Source organism: Dipodomys ordii, unplaced genomic scaffold (genome assembly GCF_000151885.1).
Source record: "Dipodomys ordii isolate 6190 unplaced genomic scaffold, Dord_2.0 Scaffold23, whole genome shotgun sequence".
Classification (NCBI taxonomy): Eukaryota; Metazoa; Chordata; class Mammalia; order Rodentia; family Heteromyidae; genus Dipodomys; species Dipodomys ordii.
The window spans coordinates 269,727-293,402 of NW_012267239.1; the positions used below are offsets into that span (position 1 = coordinate 269,727).

Consider the following 23,676-nt stretch of genomic DNA (forward strand, 5'->3'; position numbering starts at 1 on the left):
TCCCTCAGCTCTTCAGCTCAAGGTAGCACTCTACCACTTGAGCCACAGCGCCACTTCTGGCTGAAGGTAATCTGTGCTGTCAGTTCTGTTAAGAGACAGATATAAGACACTCTTACAGAATAATATTTAAGGAGGAAGCTTTAGAATTAGAGTACATTCTGACAAGTAAGTCTAAGAGTTTTGCTATCACTTGTCTTTTATTTCTTCCTGATTTATTTTCTATAGTGACATGCAGCTTTCAAACATGTTTATCAAATTGTAAATGTCTTCCAAACAGATTTTTAAAGAGCTTTCTTCCAGATTTGTCTCAGTGTGAATGTTATTTCTTTTACAGATTGGATTGTAAATGCATCACCAAGAGGCAGCGCAGAATGAAGAAAGCAAGCAGGAGTGTTGGCTCAGTGCCTAAGGTATCTGGGACAAGTAAATCGCAAACAACAGAAAAAATTAAGCCTGAAAACAGTTCTTCAGTTTCTACTGGAGGCAAACTTGTAAAACCTGCAACAGCAGCATCACTGTCAAAGGTATTAATTTGAATATGTGATAGAGTTTAGGAAGAGTGCGTTTTAGTATGATGTTGAATTTATTAAATGAATATTATTTAGGGTGTCACCCTTTACTGGTACTGGCTTTTTGAATATCTCTTAGAATTAGGTGGCCTTAATTGTTGCTTTGGTCTATCGCTATGAATGAAACTCACACTAAGTATCATTTGAAACAAATAATTGAGGACCTGCCTTTTATAAGGTGTTGTGCTTATGACAAGAGGTGAGTCTGCCTTCAAGGAACTTGTGGAGTAAAAGGTAGTATGGTGAGATCCAAACATAAGTAACTGAAACACACAGGGAAAATGTCAGATGCCCTGCAGGAGCAGAGCAGTGTGGACAGTTTCAAATAGGAAGATACTTCTTGTAGCCTAAGAAGGTTTTATGACAGGAGCATGTAAGCCACTCTACAAGACTCAGCAGCTGTGATGTTCCTGGGATTCAGTGTCTAGTCCTACTACATACCCTTACGTACCATAAGCTGCTCTTCTTTTTTGGACAGCTGATTGATCCAGTATGAATCCTAGATAAAACAGGATTTTAGTTTAGTAGGTTTTCTTTATACTCCTTACAGACTATATTATTATTATTTGTGTCTGTCATGGGGCTTAAACTCAGGGCTTGGGCTCTGTCTCTGAGCTTCTTTTGCTCAAGGCTAAGCTCTCTACCACTTAAGCCATAGCACACTTCTGGTTTTTTGTCAGTAGTTTATTGGAAATAAGAGTCTCACAAAACTTTTCTGCCCCGGCTGGTTTTTTTTTTTTTTTTTTTTTGGTCCGGTTGTGGGGCCTGAACTCTGGGCCTGGGCGCTGTCCCTCAGCTCTTCAGCTCAAGGCTAGTGCTCTACCACTTGAGCCACAGCGCCACTTCCGGCTTTTTTCTTTATGTGGTGCTGAGGAATCGAACCCAGGGCCTCAGGCATGCAAGGCAAGCGCTCTACCACTGAGCCACCTTCCCAGCCCCCCCGGCTGGTTTTGAACCTCAATCCTAAGGTCTCAGCGTCCTGAGTAGCTAGGATTTATAGGCATGAGCCACCAGTACCTAGTTGCTTTTTTTTTTTTTTTTTTAAGTGCCAATTTTGGGCCTTGAACTCAAGGCTTGAGCCATAGCTCTACTTCTAGCTTTTTTGGGTGATTAACTGGAGATAAGAATCTTAATGGACTTTCCTGCTCTGGTTGGCTTCAAACCAGCATCCTCAGATCTCAGCCTCCTGAGTAGCTAGGATTACAGGCATGAATCACCAGTGGCTAGCTAAACTCTTTGTGGAATGGAAAGTAATTAATTAGACCACAAGCTTTGGAAACAGATCTGTGCTTAGATCCTGCTTCAAAAATCTATAGGCAATTCAACCCCCATGACTGACAAAATAAAAACAAAAACAAAAATCTATAGTCAAGATTAAATGAGGGAATGTATAAAGTGGGTAACACAGAGCTGGGCACAGACAAAGTGTTTAATAAAATGACAAGTAGTAGCATTCTTTTTGTTGGTGGTGGTGCTGAGGTTTGAACTCAGGGCCTTGTTCTTTTCAAGCAGGTATTCTATTACTTGACCACTTGAACCAAATAGTTGCCCTCTCCCTCCTACCCTCCCACTTTCTCTATTCCTTCCTTCTGTTTTGTGGTATATACTACTTGAGCCATGCCTCTAGTCTTTATTTTCCTGCTTTCTTTTTCTTTTTTTTTTCTGTATGTTTTATTAGCATCAATTAGTTGTACAAGGACATCTCATTTTGATATTTTCATATATATATATATATATATATATATATATATATATGTATGTATGTATCCTGCTCAATCTCTTTCATTCCCTCTTCCCCTGACCTTTTTTTTTTGGTCTGTCAGTTGTGGGACTTGAACTCTGGGCCTGGGCGCTGTCCCTTAGCTCTTCAGTTCAAGGCTAGCACTTGACTACTTGAGCCACAGTTCCACTTCCTGTTTTCTGGTGGTTAATTGATTGGAGATAAGAGTCTCACAGACTTTCCTGTCAGGGCTGGCTTTGAACCTCGATCCTCAGATCTCAGCCTCCTGAGTAGCTAGGGTTACAGGCATGAACCACCAGCACCTGGCTTTACTTTTTTTTTTTTTTTTAAAGGTCTTAGGTCTATGCTTATTTATCCTTCCCACATAGCTAGGATTTGAGGTGCATAACATATCCAGCTGTTAATTAACTGAGATGGAATTTTTGAGTTTGTGCGTTGGCTGGCCAGGAGCTGTGATCCTTTTGCTTTCAACCTCCTGTATAGCTGGAATAAAAGGCATGCACCATCTTGTTCAGCTATTGGTATGAAGTCTCAGGTTTATATACGGGTTGAGCTCAAACCATGATCCTCCAGATCTTGTCCTCCTAAGTAGCTAGGATTATAAATATAAGCCATTGGTGCCTACTTCCACATAGTATTTTTGTTGGTTAGCTCTACAAACTTTTCTTTAACCCTGGATTGTTTTTTGAATATACCAGTTTTCCCATGGTATGTTCTCAGTGTCTGTTGGTTTGGGCCATCCAAGGGACAAGATTGCTTTGTGCCGTTTTCCTGCTGATCCAGCCTTTGATATATTGTTGCACATAATCCAGTCTTTTTGAATTTCAGTTCAAAATTCTTTTGTTCTTGTTTACTTTAGGTTGTGGTGTCTTGGTAGAAACTTTGATTCTGCAGAAATCTAGAAGAGTATTTCTGCTACTCTGATAGGGAGAAATGAAGCATGACCTGAAACATGAGTTGTTCAAAAGCCCTTTGTCCAGGCAGATAGAGTGTGTCTTAATTATTTTAAGAAACACCTCAGAAAGGATGAGCAGATGCCATTCATATGGCTTTATTAAGAAGGAAAGTAAAGATCTCAGGTAAATTAAAAAAAAAAAAAAGAAACAAGCCAGGTGCTGGTGGCTCACCCCTGTAATCCTAGCTCCTCAGGAGGCTGAGATTTGAGGATCGTGGTTCAAAGCCAGTCCGGGCAGGAGAAAGTGAGACTCTTACCTCCAGTTAACACCAGAAAACTGGAAGTGGTGCTGTGGCTCAAGTGGTAGAGCACTAGCTTTGAGCTGAAGAGCTGAGGGACAATGCCCAAAAGTTCAAGCCCCACGACCGACAAAAAAAAAAAAAAAAAAGAAACACCTCAGAGGAACAGTTGATTAGAGACTAACTTATTAGTGTTGAAAGATCTAACAGGAAATGCTGGTTTTTCTATTCTGAGGTTGTTAAAATGAGCCTAGACTTACTCCATGGCTTAGGAAAGGCCCCCTGGTTTTCTTGATCCAGCCCTGATGACTTGATAGGTGTCATCCTGTGGCCTGGAGGATAGTACCAGGACAGGTCTATGCCCTGCTGACATTACTCTGAATCAGCACCCTGAAGAATTTCCTTGATGGTAGTGCTGCCACATGTCTAGAAGTCAGGCAGCATTTTCTAACCTAACTGGTTACTCCATTGCTGGGGTTGTCCTCAGAGTGGAGGGCCTGTATGATTGGGTGATCTGTTGTTGTGACTGGAAGAATAGGTTGATACATTGGCCCTGGATGTGCACTACTGGCTTCCTCATCAGTGGCAGTCAGTGTCTTTGAAGATTAACTATGGAGCATGCATGGAGCAGGCATGTCAGATCTTCTGAGGTGTGGATCTTGACTCACTGGCAGTTTGATCTTGAAAAGTGAGTACTTTTCCATTCTAAAACAAAACTGAGTATCAACTCTTGCCGGCACGAGCTAGCTGTCTTACCTTGGACTTGGCTGTGTTGACAAGTCTATTTAAATTGATACGTGTGTAGGCAGGAAGGTAGTGGAGATGGTTAGTGAAGAGCTAAAGCTCTTTTGTAATAGTTCCTGTAGGGAGTACTATGTTTTACCTAAAAGAGAAGTCATTGATTAGCAATTGAAGAAGTGAATGTAGGAAAAAAGAAAATAGTGAAACAGAACAGAAAAATTGAAACCATTAAGTGGCTTTTGAGGGGCCAGAGTGTAGCTCAGTTGTAGAGCACTCATTTAGGATAGTTTATGCCCAGGTTCAATTCACAGCCCTACAAAAGAAGGGAGGGGAGTGGAGGAAGACTTCCATCTCTGGCTCATGATACCTTTCACAACTTGAATTCCAATAACTATGATGGAGCAGTGATGATTAGTGAGCTGAAGGAAGCATTTGGCTTTTAATTATTTAGATCCCTACACTAACTCATTTGTGTGCGGACTCCTACCTGGGTATCAGCATTGCACAATACTCTTATGCCCCTTTTCAGTAGCAAGCGATAGGACAATGCATTTTCTCACTTACCTCATTTCTTAAGGCTAGATCTTATCAAGAGCTAGGAGGAAGAACCTCTGATGCTGAGTATCTCACTGCTCTTTGGAGCTGTGGTTATCATTGAACAAGGCACTATTATTGTGCAGTAAGTTTGGAGGAGGTTACTCTCTTTTCAGGAGCTGTGACATCTTGTATGGGGATTTTGTGTATTCTTTGTCACAACTAATAGAATTCTTTTCTTTGTAGAGATAAATTCATAAATGCCTGTTCTGCCAAAGTCAGCATACTGATCAGTATTCATAGTTTGTGCTTGTAGGATCAATATGCCTCTTTCATTATACTGGCAAATACTTTTTTCCTAAAAATGGATAGATGGTTGAAACTAATAACCTTCAATCAGAATCTGAATGAATAGCTGAGTACTTATGATTATACCTTTTTTGTGTGTGATCTTAACCTTGTAGTCCAATATTAGGTTATCAGAGCAGAGGAGGTAGCTAGTGATTGTTTGTTTGTTTTTCATGAACAAGATCCCAGGTTTAGATTCCCAGCCACGTCCCCCAACCCCCATAACAGAAGAAAGCAGTTAATGGTATGAGCAGTCCATCTCTGAAACTTAAAAGGTAAAATTTAAAGCAATTTTTTTTGGTATATAAGCGTTTGAACTCCAGGCCTCCTTGTACTTGCTAGATAGGCATTTCTACTACTTGAGCCATGCCCTCTGTCCTTTTTTGCTTAAGTTTTTTCAGATAACCTTGTTCTAGCATGGCTGCCCTACCTACAACCTCCTTAGTAGCTTAGATTACAGGTGTATGCCATTCTCACCTCTTTAACTTTTTGCACGGGCTACCCTTGAACTACTATCTTCCCGATCTTTGTCTCTCAAATTGTTGGAATTATAAGCATGAGCCACCACATCCGACCTTGAACACTCATCTTAAAATTTGAGCTAAAGGTGTTCATTAGGAAACTTTGACTTGACCTTGAAAAGTGTATAGTACTTTAGTTGTTGTATTTTATTTATCAATATCTGGAATATTTTACTGAACAATTTGCATTTTACATGTTATTAAAAAGTGTTCCTTCATCAACTTCATTTGTTTGTGTGTATGGTGTGGGTGTATATGGGGGTATTGGGAATTGAATACCATACCCCATTCCACATTTCATGTGTGGAAACGTATGTGTGTGTACAGAATCTTGTGGCAATACTTAAAGAAATAGGAAAAGCAGCAAGCCTACGAGTAAGTGTAAAAGGTAAGCTGGAAAGTGCCTTTTGTTAGTTGTGGGGCTTGAACTCAGGGCCTGGACACTGTCATGAGCTTTTTTACTCCAGACTAGTACTCTATCACTTTGAGCCACAGTGCCAGTTCGGTTTTCTGTTGGTTAAGTGGAGATAAGTCTCATATACTTTCCTACCTGGACTGACTACAAACTGTGATCCTCAGATCTCAGCCTTTTGAATAGTTAGGATTACAGGGGTAAGCCACCGGTGCTTGACTTGGTTTTGTTTTTACTTTGTTGTTGTATAGTCTATGTACAGAAAAATTCACACAGCATGGTATTTTTTTTTTTTTTTGTCTTTTGTGGGGCTTGAACGCTGTCCCTGCACTCTTCAGCTCAAGGCAAGTGCTCTACTGCTTGAGCCACAGTGCAACTTCCAGTTTTCTAGTGCTTTATTGGACATAAGAGTCTCACAGATTTTCCTGCCTGGGCTGGCTTTGAACCGTGATCCTCAGACCTCAGCCTCCTAAGTAGCTAGGATTATAGGCTTGAGCCACCGGCACTGGGAGGTATTGCTTTTTTTTTTTTGTTCCAGTTGTGGGGCCTGAACTCTGGGCCTGGGCACTGTCTCTCAGCTCTTCAGCTCAAGGCTAGCGCTCTACCACTTGAGCCACAGCGCCACTTCTGGCTTTTTTGTTTTTTGCTTATGTGGTGCTGAGGAATTGAACCCAGGGCCTCATGCATGCAAGGCAAGTGCACTACCACTGAACCACCTTCCCAGCCCGATATTGGGTTTTTTTGTAAAGTGAACATACACTGCAGCCACCAGCCAGATCATGAAACAGCAGGAACTTGCCCCCCAGAATCTTCTTTGGCCCAGATAATAATTACCCTTCCTGACCTCCCCAGAGTAACTACTTACATGTAGCATCATAGGTTAACTTTTTTTTCTCTCCAGTTTTTGATCTTTATTTGAATGGAACCACGTATGCTTTTTTTTTTTTTTTTTGGTAGTACTGGAATTTGAACTCAGGGCTTTGTGGTCACTAGGCAAAGCACTCTGTCATTTGCGCCACGTGCCCAGCTATACTCTTTATTTATTTAATTTTTTTTATGTATGCCTTCTCTCTTACTCTCTATTATATGTAACAACATTCCTTCTCTTTATTGCTGGTTAATAGTCTGTGGGATGAATGTACTACAATTTATTTATCTACTTACTGTTGAAGGATTTTTGAAGGTTTCACTTTGAGGCAATTTTATGTGCATTTTTTTTATTGCATGCATATAGAATTTCTGTTGGTCCAGAGTATAATTAGTGGATCAGAGAGTGTATTATATGTTTAGCTTTAACAAACCAGATTGCTTCTCAGAGTGGTTACTAGTTCTTACCTACATTTATATTGTTGTTCTTTTCATTTTAACCATTCGGCCCAGAGTGGTAAAGGGGTTCTTTTGTGGCTTTGATTTTCGTTTGTGTTGTTACTAGTGAGATTAAGCACCTTTGTAAATGGCCTTGATTATTTTTTTTATGCCCTTTGAATATACTTTTTAAAATTGGTATATATGATTGTACATTGAAAAGATATTTGTTAGTTATATTCACTCTGTTTTTCAAAGTTTCTTGGTAGCTATTAAAGTCAAGAAGAAAAAAAATTCAGTTCTTTTTTAATGGTCTATTCTCCCAATCTGATCCTTAGTTAATTTATTTTTATTAGCTGGCATCAATTGTGCAGGGATTTCATTATTGTGTATCCACACATTTACTCTGCTTTCCAATCTCTTCCCCATCTGTCTTCTTGTCTTTGTAAACAGGTTTCATAGGTGTGTATGGATTTGTGGGTGTGTGAGTATGTAAGTGTGTGTCCTGGGGCTTGAGCTCAGGGCCTGGGCTCTGACCCTGAGCTGCTTAGTTCAAGGCTGGCTCTCTATTACTTGAACCCCAGCTCGACTTCCAGCTTTTTTGGTGGTTAACTGGAAATAAGAGTCTTACAGACTTTCTTGCCAGGTCTGGCTTCCAGCTAAGATTAAATCTCAACCTCTTGAATAACTAGGATTACAGCTGTTAGCTACCTACTTCCTTGTTCCATTTGAATAATTACAGTGATTGATTTGAACGCTAACCTTTGTCACTCTTCACTCTCCCTGCAGCCCAATCTCCCATCTAGCAAAAGAGTTGATTTACTTTGTTACTCAGGCCTCAAACTCCTGTACTCAAGCAATCTTGCTTCTGCCTTTCGAGTAGCAGGGATTACAGGCAATATAACTACTTTGTTACTATATTGTATACTTCATATTAAGCTTTTATTGATTGCCTGATTAATTGCCTCTGCATATATGTATACATACACAAATACATGCACATACATATACATGTATATATACATACACATATATACCATATATCATATTGAATAAATTTTTTTTGGGGGGTGTTGGTTGTGGGGCCTGAACTCTGGGTCTGGGCACCGTCCCTCAGCTCTTCAGCTCAAGGCTAGCGCTCTACCACTTGAGCCACAGCACCACTTCCGGCTTTTTTCTTTTTTCTTATGTGGTGCAGAGGAATGGAACCCAGGGCCTCAAGCATACGAGGCAAGCACTCTACCACTGAGCCAACTTCCCAGCCCTGCACAAATTTTTTCTTAAACTTTATGAGAAAAATTGTAGACATACAGCCCTTACCTAATATTTTAGTATACATTTACTAAAAAACAATGATAGTTTCTTTTATAACTATAATTAATTGCAAATAATTGCAAAATCAGGAAGTTAACATTGATATAATAGCTAGTATCTAAAATATAGACTTTGATTAAATTTCTCCACTTGTATTAATATTCACATTGAGAAAAGAGAAAAACACTTCAGTATCCAATTCAGGATCAAATTACATTAAGTGGTCTTTGTTCTCCTTAAATTTGGCATAGTCCTTAATTCAGGAATTTAGAGCACAGACTAGTTATTTAGTAGACTCTCCTAACAAATTGGGTTTGTCAGCGTTCCCATGGGATCAAGTCTGCGTTATGAGATTTTGGTGGGGAGAGAGCAGACATGGCACATCCTTTCTGAAAACATATGGCTTCTCTTTGTTCTGGTACTGGGGACATATATTTGCTTGGTTACGGTGATGTTGGCTATATTTCTTCCCTGTCAGTTATTATGTTTGCTTTTGTAACAAATAAATAACTTTGTTGGAGATACCTTCTTTTTGCCTGTTTCCATTTTTGATATGTAAAAATTTTTTGATAATTCTTTTTAGAATCATTTATTACAATGATTTTTGCCAAATGGTAATTTAGTAATACCATCATTCCTTTTACAGATAGTAGTTGACATTCTATTCTAAGGAAGAGTTTTTACTTTCTCCCTCATCTATTTATTTGTTGATTTGGATTCATTGTTTCCTCTCCAGTGTTTTGTAAATTATATTAGCCATCACTTGATTTCATGCTTACATTGTCCCTGATTTGGCCAGGGACAAGGGCCAGGAACCTTTCCGTGTGGCTCCTCTGTCTCTTTAGCATGTTTCTGTTATTTCTTTGAGTACTTCCTTGATTGTTGGCAGAGTAAGCTTTGTACTTTTCCAGGTTTCAATTAGACTTTGTTAATCTTGTAATAGAGGACCAAATTTTAAAACAAAGGTCTAGAAGTTAGATATGTTCATTATTTTTGGGACATGAACATGCATACAAACATGCCCTGGGTACGGTGGATTACACCTATGATCCAAACTTCTTAGGAGTCACAGAGAATGGGAGGATTTTGGTTAGAGGATAACCTATGCAAAAAATGAGCAAGACCCCATCTCAGCCAAGAAAAAGCTAGTCATGGTGGTTCTTGCCATTCACCCCAAATATGTGGGAAGAATAGATAAGATGATTGCGGTTCAAAGCTCAGGAGAAAAAGCACAAGATTCTATCTAAAACATAACTGAAGCATGCCAGGTGCTGGTGGCTCACGCCTGTAATCTCAGGAGGCTGAGACCTGAAGATTGAGGTTCAAAGCCAGCCTGGGCAGGAAAGTCCATCGGACTCTTACCTCCATTAAACCAGAAAACTGGAAGTGGCACTGTGGCTCAAGTGGTAGAATGCACTCCTTGAGCAGAAGAGCTGAGGGACGAAGCCCAGGCCCAGAGTTAAAGCCCCAATGACCGACTCTCCACCCACACCCCCAAAATAACTAAAATAAAAATGTATGGGGGCATGGCTCAAGTGATCATTTTCTGTATAGCAAATACAAAGGCCCCGAATTCAAACCCATGTTCTGCAAAAAAAAAAAAAAAATGATGAATTTTGCTTATATTTCAATTCCAGTAGCATACAAGGTTTGCAATCTGTAGTTTGTAACATCTTTTTCCTTCAGTGAGAAACAGTCTGTTTAATATCTAGATTCTCGGATCTTAGGCTATACAGAAAATTGTTTCAGACTGCTCATCTGTAATGAGCAGGTGTGTGTGCGTGTGTGCGTGCGTGCGTGCGTGCGTGCGTGTGTGTGTCTGTGTGTGTGTGTGTCTGGGCACTATCCCTGAGCTTTTTTGCTCAAGACTAGAGCTCTGTCACTTGAGCCACAGCTCTACTTCCAGCTTTTTTTGATGGTTAATTTTTGGAGAATTTTCTTGACTGAGCTGTTTTTCAACCATGATCTTCAACTTCCTGAGTAGCTAGGATTACAGTCATAAGCTACCAGCACCAAGTTTTAAGCTTTTTCTTTTTTTTTTCCATGTATATTTTTATTGTAAAAATACTGTAAGAGGGGTTACAGTTACATGAGTAGGGTAATGAGTACATTTTCTATCAAGCATTGTTAGCTCTTCCTTTGTTTTTACTCTTTTTTTAAAAACAATAATTTGATCGCCAGTTCTAGTATTCATAATGTTCATTTTCCTTTCAAAAGCTTATATTTTTAATCATCTTTATACAATATAGATAAATGTTACAAATGGTTTTTCTTCAGTGTGTTGTGATCTTTGAGGCAGACTAGCCTTTGCTCTTCCTAGGAGTTGTGTAGTTTAAACGTTTTTTTAAATTAAAATATTTTATTGTTATTATAAAGGTGATGTACAAAGGGGTTATATAAATCAGGTAAAGAGTACATTTTTTCATCAGGCGAGAGTGGCTCATGCTTGTAATCCTAGCTGCTCAGGAGGCTGAGATCTGAGGATTGTGGTTTGAAGCCAGTCTGGGCAGAAAAGTCCCCAAGAGACTCTAGGAAACTCTATCTCCAATTAACTATTCATAAAGTGGACGTAGAGCTGTGACTCACATTGGTAGAGTGCTAGCCTTGAGCCAAAGAGCTCAGGAACAGCACCCAAGCACTGAGTTCAAGTCCCACAACCTACCAAAAAAAAAGTACATTTCTTTTTGGACAATGTCACCCTTTCTTTCGCATTGTCCCCATTTTTTCTCTTCCATCCTCGGTTCTGTAGTTTTTTGTTTACTTATTTTTTTTTTTTTTTGTCCATTGTGGGGCTTGAACTCAGGGCCTCGATGCTGTTCCTGAATTCTTTTCTCATTGTTAATGCTCTACCACTTTGAGCCACAGCTCGACTTCTGGTTTTGAGAGGTTAGTTGGAGATAAGAGTCTCCTGGAGACTTTTCTGCCTGGGCTGGCTTCAAACTGTGATCCTTAGATCTCAGCCCCCCTGAGTAGATAGGATTATAGGTGTGAGCCATTAGGGCCTGGATCTGTAGTTTTAAATTTATGCATTACCTTGGTCTTCAAAAACTCAGCTGGGTGCTGGTGGCTCAAGCCTGTAATCCTACCTACTCAGGAGGCTGAAATCTGAGGATTGTGGTTCAAAGCCAGCCTGGGCAGGGAAGTCCGTGAGACTCTTATCTCTAATAAACCACTAGAAAACTGGAATTGGTGCTGTGGCTCAAGTAATATAGTGCTTGCCTTGAGCTGAAGAGCTTAGGGGACAATGCCTAGGCCCAGAGTTTAAGCCTCACAACCAACCAAAAAAAAAATCAACTTTTTTTAATGTAAACTTGACTACTAGATAATTAGTTAAGCTAAGAAAGGTACATTTCATAGGAATTTTATTTAGATTTTAGTTCATAATTAAGTCACTTTGAAGCAGTGAAGATCATTTAACTATTTTTTTCTTTTTCTTTTCTTTTCTTTCTAGTCCTGGGGCTTGAACACATGGCACAGCCATTGCCTTGAGCTTCTTTTTGGTCAAGGCTAGCACTCTACTACTTGAGCCCCAGCACTGCTTCGGGCATTTTCTGTATATGTAGTACTGAGGAATCGAACTTTTCATGCACAAGCACTCTACCACTAAGCCACCTTCCCAGCCCGATTATTAACTATTAATGGTGCTGCTCTCTTGAAAGTGTGAGTTGGCACTTTGTGTGGAAGTATGGAACTGTCCTGAGATAGCCCATGTGGTTTTGCTGAGATGATTCATGGTCTAAAGTCAGTCCTAGATGACAAGGGTGATTTACATATGTGATTTTAGTATCTTAGCAAGATTTCCTATAAGCCATAAGGAGATTCTGTTAATGAATGTCTACCCAGTGTGGTTTGCTGCTTACTAAAAATCAGAAAGTCTCCGTGTGGCTATTAAACTCAGTTTGAAAATCAAGAACTTTGCTCATTCTTGAAATGCTTATTCTTGCTTTGTCTTAAATTTATTTTTATTTTCTGTTGTTTCTAGACCAAGAGCAATGATGACCTTTTAGCTGGAATGGCTGGAGGAGTAACAGTGACTAATGGTGTTAAAGGAAAGAAAAGCACCTGCTCATCTGCTTTACCTTCAGCATCTGCCCCTGTCATGACCACTGTGGAGAACAAATCCAAGATCAGCACTGGTAGGGGGCATGCCCTCTTGAGATGTCAGCCGCCCTTTGTTTTTACAGGCACAGTGCATTCGTATTTGAAGTGTTCCATCTAATTACAATATTTTAAAGCTAAGAAAAATATTCAAATGCATATAAAATTGACACATTTTCATTGCCATGATCAATTCATAGTAGGTTCTAGCTCCTGATTGATTGTTGTTTTTGTTTGTTTGTTTTGGGTTTTTGAATCAGGGTCTTACTGTGTAGCTCAGGCTTGGCCTTGAATTCATAATCCTTTTGTCTAATTCTCCTGAGTGCTAGGATTAAAGGTATGTGCCACCACACCTCGGCTGTTTATATATTTTTTGCTATACTGAGGGGTCAAATCTAGGATTTAGTAAGATGTAGGCAAGTGCTCTACCACTGAATAATATTCCTTAAACGACTTGCTATTTTGAAACAAATTCCAGAGATATACTATTTTATTATGTTTGAAAGATAAGGATTCTTCTACAGCATAATCACAATACCACTTGAGTTCTTGAAAATAACCTTTAATCAGAACCAGGCTCTGTCCAGGATCTTGCTTAATGCTTTCCACAAAGCTGGGACCGTGGGTGCTCACCACCTTTTGGCTTGTTGGATACTATTTTTTACCTTGAGTGACCTCAACCTGTGATTCTCTTAGTCTCTGCCTCCTAAGTAATTGAATCACAGGTGTATACTTCCACTCTTGACCTTCTTCCCCCTACCCCGCAACAAGCTTGGTTCATATGTGGTGGTTTGACCAAGCATCAGGAGGCACATTTCTTATGGTTGTTTCTCTTTCTGTTTTAGCCTTTGATTAATGGCTAGGATCATTCATTCCAATTCTCCAACCCTTTGTTTGTTCAGTAGCAGATGTTTTATTTTAGACTTAGTGTGGGTGATCAGTTAACCCATTCTCCTTAGTCTAAAGAGGAATGCTACCATATTATACTTCTTAGATTTATAAAGACTTCCAGTAAACATAAAATCACATGATGAAACCCATTAATTTGTAAAGTTGTGCTGATAATTGTAATAAAAAAGAAAAAAGGGTCATGTCAATTGTGATAAAGCCCTGAAAGGCTAAGCAGATCCTGCTTAGTCATCCTGAAGGCTGTCAGCCTCTGTCATGTGTGTTAGACTTAGCCAGAACTTACCACCTGCCTGTCCCTATGTCTGCTTTTTTTCCCCCAGATCATGATACATTGTTTTGGGGTTTTGGGGCAGTTTTGGGGCTTGAACTCAGGGCCTGAGCACTGTCCCTAAGCTTTCAAGGTTAGCTCTCTACCACTTTGAGCCACAGCATCACTTCCCATTTTCTGGTAGTTAATTGGAGATATGAGTTTCATGGATTTCCCTGCCTGGGCTGGCTTTGAACCATGATATTCATAAAAATACCACCGGACTCAGCGCCCAGGCCTTGAGTTCAAGCCCCACACTGACCATAAAAAAGGAAAAAGGAGAGCTGATACAGCAGGAAAGGAGAAGCGCCCCACCCATGCTCTTGTAGGATGAGTAAGGCAGGATAAGCTGAGGTAGAAACCACTATTTTACACACTGGAGTCAAACAGCCTTAGGAAGGTCATCAGGAGTAAGCAAAAGTATAGCACGAAAACTGAAGAATAAGGCTGCTGACAGGCTGAACTGTGTCCCCTTGAAATACCTATGTTGAAGCCCCAGTGCCCATAATCTCAGAATGACATATACTTTCAGACAGAGTACTGTAAAGAGGTGATTAAATTAGGATGGGGTTAAGGTAGCCCTAATCTAGTCTGAAGGAGATGAGAAGGCAGGATTGTCATGTGAAGACATACTGAGAAGGCAGCCATCTGCAAGCCAGGGAAAGAAGCTACAGGAAAATCAGATCTGCCCATACTTAATCTTAGACTTAGTAGAATTCAAAATTAATTTTCAGGGCTGGGAAGGTGGCTCAGTGGAAGAGCACTTGCCTTGCATGCATGAGGCCCTGGGTTCGATTCCCCAGTACCACATAAGCAAAAAGAAAAAAGCCAGAAGTGGCGCTGTGGCTCAAGTGGTAGAGCGCTAGCCTTGAGCTAAAAGAGCTGAGGGACAGCACCCAGGCCCAGAGTTCAGGCCCCATGACCGGACCCCCCCCCCAAAAAAAAAAAATTAATTTTCTTGTCTGGGCTGGCTTCAAACTGCATCCTCAGATCTCAGCCTCCTGAGTAGCTAGGATTTCAGGCGTGAGCCACCAGTGCCTGGCTCTTCTCTCTTCTTGTTTCTTTACTTCTCTTTTTCACTTCAGGCATGTTTATCCTTACTTTCACTCTGGATCCTTTTTGTTTGTCAATCATTCATAGATTTTTTTTTCTTTTTGAAAAGGTTTTGATTTAGATATGAGGAATTAATTTTAGATGATAAGTATAAAAGTTATACTAGTCCAGTTTGGATCACCATCTGCATTAGTTTGTTCTAGTCGTGTTTCTCTGCCTTTGAAATCTGCCACAGACTTCCTGCCCTGTTTTCATTACTGTTACTTGAGTGTCAGTCCTCTGACATTCTGGTTTCTATTCCTGTGTATTCTGTAATTTCTTTGCACTCATTTGGTCATCATTTTTGTGTTTTGTGTAGGTAACCTAGATTTTTGGTTCATTCTTTCATTGCTAACCTGTGATCTTCCTTCACCCTCTGTTTCTGCACTTAGTTTGCCACATGGCTGATCTTCGAATCATCTTCACTTGGTTTGCTCTATAACCTTTTGCCCTGGCCAAGTCTTTTAGGCACTATTTCCAGTTTTGAGTTTGTGTGTGTGTGTATTTTATTTTTAATGCTGCTACTAGGGTTTAAACTCAGAACCTGGACACTATCCCTTAGCTTTCTCTTTCCTTTTTTAAAAATTAACTTCTAATTGTTATTATAAAGGCGGTGTACAAAGGGGTTAGAGTTATATAAGTCAAATAATGAGTACATTTCTTTTTGGACAGTGTTACTCCTTCTCTCCCTCTCTCCCAGTTTTTCCCTCTTGTCTCTACCCACAAGTTGTATAGTTCATTTTCAATGCAGTGTCTAGTGAGTACCACTGCTACGTTTGTTTACCCTTTGTCCCTCCATTTCTGTGCCCCCCATCTTGTTTCCATTTTTCTGAAATTCATTTTGATAAATATTGTTTATGATCAAAGGCACATTGGCATTGGGCCTTTGTATTCCTTCCTTAAGAATATCCCTTAGTTTTTTTTTTTTTTTTTTGTGCCAGTCCTGGGCTTGAACTCAGGGATTGGGCACTGTCCCTAACTTTCTTTGGCTCAAGGTTAGTGTTCTACCACTTGAGCTACAGTGCCACTTCCTGCTTTTTCTGGAGATAAGAGTCTCATGGGCTTTCCTACCCAGACTGGCTTTGAACCGCAGTCCTCAGGTCTCAGCCTCCTGAGTATAGGTATGGGCCACCAGTGCCCTGTTCCCTTAGCTTTTTCATTCAAGGCTAACATTCTACCACTTGAGCCACACAACTCTACTTCTGGCTTTTTAGAGATTAATTGGAAATAAGAACCTCCTGGACTTTACTGCCTGGACTGCCTTTGAATCTCAGACTTTATATCTCAGCCTCCTGAGTAGCTAGGATTACAGATATGAACCGCCAGAATCTGGTTTAATAGGTATATCTTTTTAAACAGCTCTGTTGAGTTACATTTCACATTCCATGATATTTACCCTTTTTAAGTCTAAATTAGATTAACAATTTTTTATTTTTTTTTAATTTACTTGTTTGTTTATTTATTTATTTTTGTCAGTTGTGGGGTTTGAACGCTGGGCCTGGGCACTGTCCCTCAGCTCTTCAGCTCAAGGCTAGTGCTCTACCACTTGAGCCACAGTGCCACTTAGGTTTTCTGAGTGGTTTATTGGAGAGATAAGAGTCTCACAGCTTTTCCTGCCAGGAGTGGCTTTGAACTGTAATCCTCAGATCTCAGCCTCCTAAGTAGCTAAGCTTATAGGCGTGAGCCACTGGCGCCGGCTTATAACAATTTCTTAATTGCTTATTAAAAGATGAATGACCTAGTTTTGAGGAAATTGCATGTTAAAGTAATGAGACTATAAGGTGAGATTGATGCAGGTCTATCATTGTGGGACATAGCTAAATCAGACCTGTCCATGAACTCTAAATCCATTTGTTGCTAATATTTTTGCTTTCAATCTTTGTTTTAAATATGTAGGCACAAGCTCGTCAACCAAGCGGAGCACTTCTGCAGGTAATAAGGAATCCAGTTCTACCAGAGAAAGATTACGAGAACGTACCCGACTTAACCAGAGCAAAAAGCTACCTTCTGCAGGCCAGGGAAATAGTGATGTGGCATTGGCAAAGCGTTCCCGAAGTCGCACTGCTACAGAATGTGATGTTCGCATGAGCAAGTCGAAATCAGACAATCAGATCAGTGACAAAGCTGCTTTGGAAGCCAAAGTGAAAGATCTCCTCACCCTGGCAAAAACCAAGGACGTGGAGATTTTACATTTGAGAAATGAACTTCGAGATATGCGTGCTCAGCTGGGCATTAATGAAGATCCTTCTGAGGGTGACGGAAAGTCTGAGGGGAAGGAAACCATCATTGCTCACCAGCCGACTGATGTGGAGTCCACTTTGTTGCAGCTGCAGGAACAGAACACAGCCATCCGTGAGGAACTCAACCAGCTGAAAAATGAGAACCGAATGCTAAAGGACAGATTAAATGCATTGGGCTTTTCCCTAGAGCAGAGACTGGACAATTCAGAAAAACTGTTTGGCTATCAGTCTCTGAGCCCAGAAATCACCCCTGGCAACCAGAGTGATGGAGGGGGAACTCTGACTTCTTCCGTGGAAGGCTCTGCCCCAGGGTCAGTGGAAGATCTCCTGAGCCAGGATGAAAATACCCTCATGGACCATCAGCACAGTAACTCTATGGACAACCTAGACAGTGAGTGTAGTGAGGTGTACCAACCCCTCACCTCCAGCGATGATGCCCTGGACGCCCCGTCATCTTCTGAGTCTGAGGGCATCCCGAGCCTAGAGCGCTCTCGGAAGGGGAGCAGTGGGAATGCCAGTGAAGTGTCTGTGGCTTGCTTGACAGAACGAATTCATCAGATGGAAGAGAACCAGCACAGCACAAGTGAGGAACTTCAAGCAACCCTGCAAGAGCTGGCTGATTTACAGCAGATCACTCAAGAACTGAACAGTGAAAATGAAAGGCTCGGGGAAGAGAAGGTCATTCTTATGGAGTCCTTATGTCAGCAAAGTGATAAGTTGGAACACTTTAGTCGACAGATTGAATATTTCCGTTCCCTTCTAGATGAGCATCACATTTCTTACGTCATAGATGAAGATGTAAAAAGTGGGCGCTATATGGAATTAGAACAGCGTTACATGGACTTAGCTGAGAATGCCCGTTTTGAGCGAGAGCAGCTTCTTGGGGTCCAGCAGCATTTAAGCAACACTTTAAAAATGGCAGAACAAGATAATAAAGAAGCTCAAGAAATGATAGGTGCACTCAAAGAACGCAGTCACCACATGGAGCGAATTATTGAGTCTGAGCAGAAGGGCAAAGCAACCCTGGCAGCCACCTTGGAGGAGTACAAAGCCACTGTAGCTAGCGACCAGATAGAGATGAATCGCTTAAAAGCTCAGCTAGAGAATGAAAAACAAAAAGTGGCTGAACTGTATTCTATTCATAACTCTGGAGACAAATCTGATATTCAAGATCTCTTGGAGAGTGTTAGGCTAGACAAAGAAAAAGCAGAGACTCTGGCTAGTAGTCTGCAGGAAGATTTGGCTCATACCCGAAATGACGCCAATCGATTGCAGGACACCATTGCAAAGGTATTGTCTAAACAGATACAAATTTGGCTGAGCATTATGCAGCTGCCTCATATACCACATGCTTATAAAGAACCAGAAATACTTAATGTGTCACGAACTTTTAGTCAACTGTGTGTGTATTTTTGTCGCTGTGCCGGTACTGGGGCATGATCTTAGGACCTCGGGCTTCCTTAATTGGTTCTCTACCATATGTGCCAGGCCTCCAAACCAACTTTTTGCTAATTATTTGGGAATGGACTCTCATGAGATTCTCTGCTTGCGCTGGCTTTGAATAACCATCTTTTAGATCTCAGCTTTCCAAATAGCTAGATTATAGTCATGAGTCACCAAGGCTCAGCCTCTAAGCTAGTAGTATTTTTTAAAGCTCAGGAATTATTTTCTTTTATTAGAATACTGTGAAAAGTATTCTTATAATAAATATTCTTATAAAAGTATTCTTATAATAAATTGTCACTGCCACTCTTCATTGTTTTCTTACTTGTGGGAGAATGGACTAGATTTATAAAACAGAATACTTTCTGCCTAGTTCTGGGTATGCCTGTGGAGTGTGCCATGGAATTTTGTGTCCTTATCTATAGTCACTGTGGCATAAGATAATGCAGAGCTGGAGTTTCAATCTGCAGGACTGGCAATGCCCACTGCCTGTTGCCCAGCTATAGTGGCAGTTTTTCAAGTAGAGTTTTGCTAAAAGTAGAGGTGTGGCTCAAGTGGGAGAGTGTCAGCCTGAACAAAAGAGCCAAAGAATAGCATCCAGACCCTGAGTTTAAGTCCCAATACTAGTAAACAAACAAAATTTCTTTGTAGTTGCTTGATTTGATATTGAAACTGTCACAAATACATCCTTTTTATAGGAGAACATATTTGTTAATCTCACCAAATGCAGTGATTAGTCCAACCTTTGGAAGAGGGAAAACTTCTGAAATTCCCTCATAATTTGATTAAGTTCAATGATACATCTGTGTAATTTCAGTGATAGAGCAACAGTTTATGTAAAACATATTATGTAAAATCTTATATTAATGTAGAATAACATTTCATACTTTTAGTTCCGTTTTTCTTCTTTTTCTTTAGTGACAGTCTTGAGCTTGCTAGGCTGACACACTACCACTTGAACCATGCCTCTATCCCTACTTTTTGCTGATTATTTTGGAGATGGAGTGAACTTTTCTGTCTGTGCTGGTCTCCTACTTCAGTTCCCTCAAATATCAGCCTCCTGAGTAGCTAGGATTATAGTTGTGAGGCCCTAGCCCTTAAACATTTTTTTTCTTTTTTCTGAGACTTGGACTCAAGCTTGGTATCTGATGCTTCTGCTCATTAGATGGCTGTCTACCACCTGAGCCACACCTCCAACCCCTAAACATTTCTTTTAGTTCATGAGTAGCTGCTCATGCTTAACTTCTTCTTCTTCTTTTATTTTTTAGGATTAAAAAAAGCAACATTTTTATTTTATTAACAAATATCTTGCAAGATATAGAAAAGATAGATAAGGGGCTGGGAAGGTGGCTCAGTGGTAGAGCACTTGCCTTGCATGCCTGAGGCCCTGGGTTCGATTCCTCAGCACCACATAAGTAAAAAGAAAAAAAAGCCGAAGTGGTATGTGGCTCAAGTGGTAGAGCACTAGCCTTGAGGTGAAGAGCTGAGGGACAGTGCTCAGGGCCAGAGTTCAGGCCCCACGACTGGACCCTCCCCAAAAAATAAAATAAAAGATAAGGAAACCTGACAATGAATTTTGAGATATACCAATGACATATTTGGGTCCTTTGTGGATCCTAACCATAGTAACTTGCTATAATATCTTTGATAAAATTGGCAAAGCTCAAACATGGACTGGATACTGAGTGATACTAAGAAATTAATTTATAAACTATTTAATGCCAACCCCTTTTTGTTGTTGCTGTTCTTGTTGATCATGGGTATGAACTCAAGGCCTGTGCACTGTCCTTGAGCTATTTTCTCAAGGCTAGCACTCTACACTTTGAGCCACAGTGCCACTTCTAGTTTTCTGGAAGTTAATTGGAGATAAGAGTTTCACAGACTTTTCTGCCTGGGCTTGGCTTTGAACCATGATCCTCAGATCTCAGCCTCCTGATTAGCTAGTATTTACAGGCGTGAACCACCAGTACTTGACTGACAACTTCTTTGTACGACTACTTAAAGATAATAAAAATATTTTTAAAAAAGAAATTGCTCTTGAATGTTGTTATGGTCATATTGAGGAAAAATGTAGAAATAACTTGAATATATGTAGAAATACCTTGAATGACATGCAAATACCTATGAACTAACTGGAAATAACATCCTAAGGAGAGTGGGCAGTGGGCAGTGGGAGAAATGAATCAAACAACACAGACCATGTACTCAGTGACTTCGAAGCTGAGTTGTTGGTACACAGGAGTTTATTATTCTAGTCTCTACCATGCATCTTATTTATTCTGTAATAAAAAAGGGAAAAACTGTACACAGAAGATATAAGCCATCTATTACAGCATTCAGAGATGGAAACTAGGGTGCTGGACATCCTAAAGGATTACATCATGCTTAACTTCTGTGGGTTTCAAATTTTTCAATTTATCTTAGATTCTCCCAAATCTGTTAATTTTTTATAGGTAGAAGATGAATACCGAGCCTTCCAAGAGGAAGCTAAGAAACAAATAGAAGATTTGAATATGGCATTAGAAAAACTAAGATCAGAATTGGAAGAAAAAGAAACAGAAAGGAGTGACATGAAAGAAACCATCTTTGAACTTGAAGATGAAGTAGAACAGCATCGAGCTGTGAAACTTCATGACAACCTCATTATTTCTGATTTAGAGAGTAAGTAATGAGAGAACTTTTCACTTCTTTTGTCCTACCTTTAGAATACATACACATTTAGTAATAAGATAAAAAAGCCAGCCCAGCTGGCTTGCAGAAATACATACATATATAATGTAATTCATACATAAAATAGACAAATCTTTATATGGATATTCCTTATATTGTTTTTGCAACTTTTTGTTAGTTTGCAATTGTGTCTGAATAACACATTAAACGTTTTTGTGTATTGTTAAATTTTGTCATATGGTCACAAACTTGAAGTTGCTATACATATATAGTTGACAAGGAGTATGGAGATAGCCCTTTTCCATTCACTAGTTACAGCTTCTTAAACTTTTGGTGTACTTGCTGCTCCTTTGGGCTCTGCCACATTATTTTTTTTTAATTGCTATTGTAAAGGCAATCTACATTGGGGTTAGAGTTACATAAATTAGGTAATGAGTACATTTCTTTCTGGGCAGTGTCACCCCTCCCTTCTCTCTCCCAGTTTTTCCTTCTGGTCCCCATCTATAAGTTGTATATTTCATCTTCAACGTAGCATCTAGTGAGTACCACTGTTGCATTTCTGCACCCTACTTTATTGTTTCTTGACAGAGGATTGATTGGCAAATAAATCATGAGCCCCATCCCATATACTATGAATGCATGGAAATTTGAATTGTGGCAGAGTGGGTCATTTCTTTGAAGCCCTCACTGTAAACTGTGGCTGTTCTAAGCTCTCGCTAGCTGACCTACCATCTGCAGGTTCAATCTCTAGAAGCCTTTGTAACTAAAGCAGCCAACTTCAACTGTGTCTCTGAGATGATGTAATCATTAAAATGCACTGTCTCATGTACAGCCTTACAAAACTTGAGTCTAGCACTTATATTTAGTCTTGTTATATTTAGTTTTTGAATTGAGAAGAATTATTTAATTCTACTTCATATAAGAAAGTTTTTTAAATAAGCTTGTAAGATTGTTTTGCTTTGAATGGGGGAAGAGTGACATCTTGTGGTAGTTTGAGCAATAGCTAGAAAAATGTTGGGTGATCAAGATTCCCAGGTTGAAAATACAAATCACATTATGTTTATTTTAGCTGTCTTTTTTTTTTGCCTCTTACTTTTTGGAGGTTGGGATCGAACCCAGGGTGTTAGGTTTGCTAGGAAGTGCTTTGCCACTGAGCTACATTGTACTCTGTTATGCAGATTTTAATTGGGAAGTAACTGCAAACCTTAAGGTTTTTAGCCACAAATCAGTATGATGACAGAAAGCTGTAATCCTAATTATGTGGAAGACTGAGATTGGGAGGATCACAGCTCTACACCAGGCTAGGGAAAAAAGTCTATGAGTCTCCCATCTCAATGGAAGTAACTGGAGATTATGCAGCAACCTTTGATCCCAGCTATAAAACAGGCAGTTCATGGTACAGGCTTGCACTTTGGAAAGGAAGTGAGCCTTTACCTCAAAAGTAAAAGTATAGCCAGGCACTGGTGGCTTATTCCTGTAATCCTTGCTACTCAGGATTAGCAAGTACATCTTTTGGATGTACACCTTCATTGGAATTATAAGTATGTGGTGCCATACCTGGCTTGTTTGTTGAGTTACTTGATCAGAAGATGGAAGTTTTCAGGTAAAGAAATCAGAGACTCCCATGTCTAATTTGCTAACAAAATGCGAAGTTTGAGGCATGACTGAAGTGGGAGAGTGCTTGCTGAGCCAGAATATAAGATCTTGATTGAGTTCACAACCTGGTACCAGCATGAAAAAGAAGTATTGCACAAAAAGCTAGAGAAAATAATACTCAGAAATAGAATTTCTGTCTCACAAGCATGGGGCTCTGAGTTCAAACTTCCTATCTTTTTTTCTTTCAGCCATATAGCTTATCTTTTTAAAGTTTTGATATGAAAAGTTCATATATGAAAGAAATAAATGGTTATTACCTACCACCTATATTAGACAGTTGTTAGCATTTTACATTGCTTCTCTTGAGTGTGTTTAACCAACAATATGTTGTAGACCTTGTGACACTTAAGCCCTACATATTTCAACATGACACTAAAAAATTTCTCCTTGTAACCACAACACTATAATCACATCTAATAAAATTATCCCATAGTGGGTGGGGGGAGGGAGGGTGGGAGATGGGAAGGGATGGGAAGGGGAAACAAAGGAGAGGCAACAATGCCTGATAAGAAACGTACACATTGTCTTGCTCATGTAATTGTAACCCCTCTATATGGTATTTTCACAATAAAAAAATTAGCC

At 39.9% G+C, this 23,676-nt stretch overlaps 1 protein-coding gene across 1 annotated transcript in view; it reads left to right on the plus strand.

Moving 5' to 3' along the window:
* Specc1l (sperm antigen with calponin homology and coiled-coil domains 1-like) overlaps positions 1-23,676 on the plus strand; it is a 176,340-nt gene that overhangs the window by 42,644 nt on the left and 110,020 nt on the right. The window contains exons 2-5 of the mRNA XM_013014417.1: positions 335-524; positions 12,662-12,815; positions 16,982-18,615; positions 21,222-21,429. Of these exons, the coding sequence (XP_012869871.1) occupies positions 372-524; positions 12,662-12,815; positions 16,982-18,615; positions 21,222-21,429 (2,149 nt within the window). The 5' untranslated portion in view covers positions 335-371. The remainder of the gene's footprint in view (positions 1-334; positions 525-12,661; positions 12,816-16,981; positions 18,616-21,221; positions 21,430-23,676) is intronic.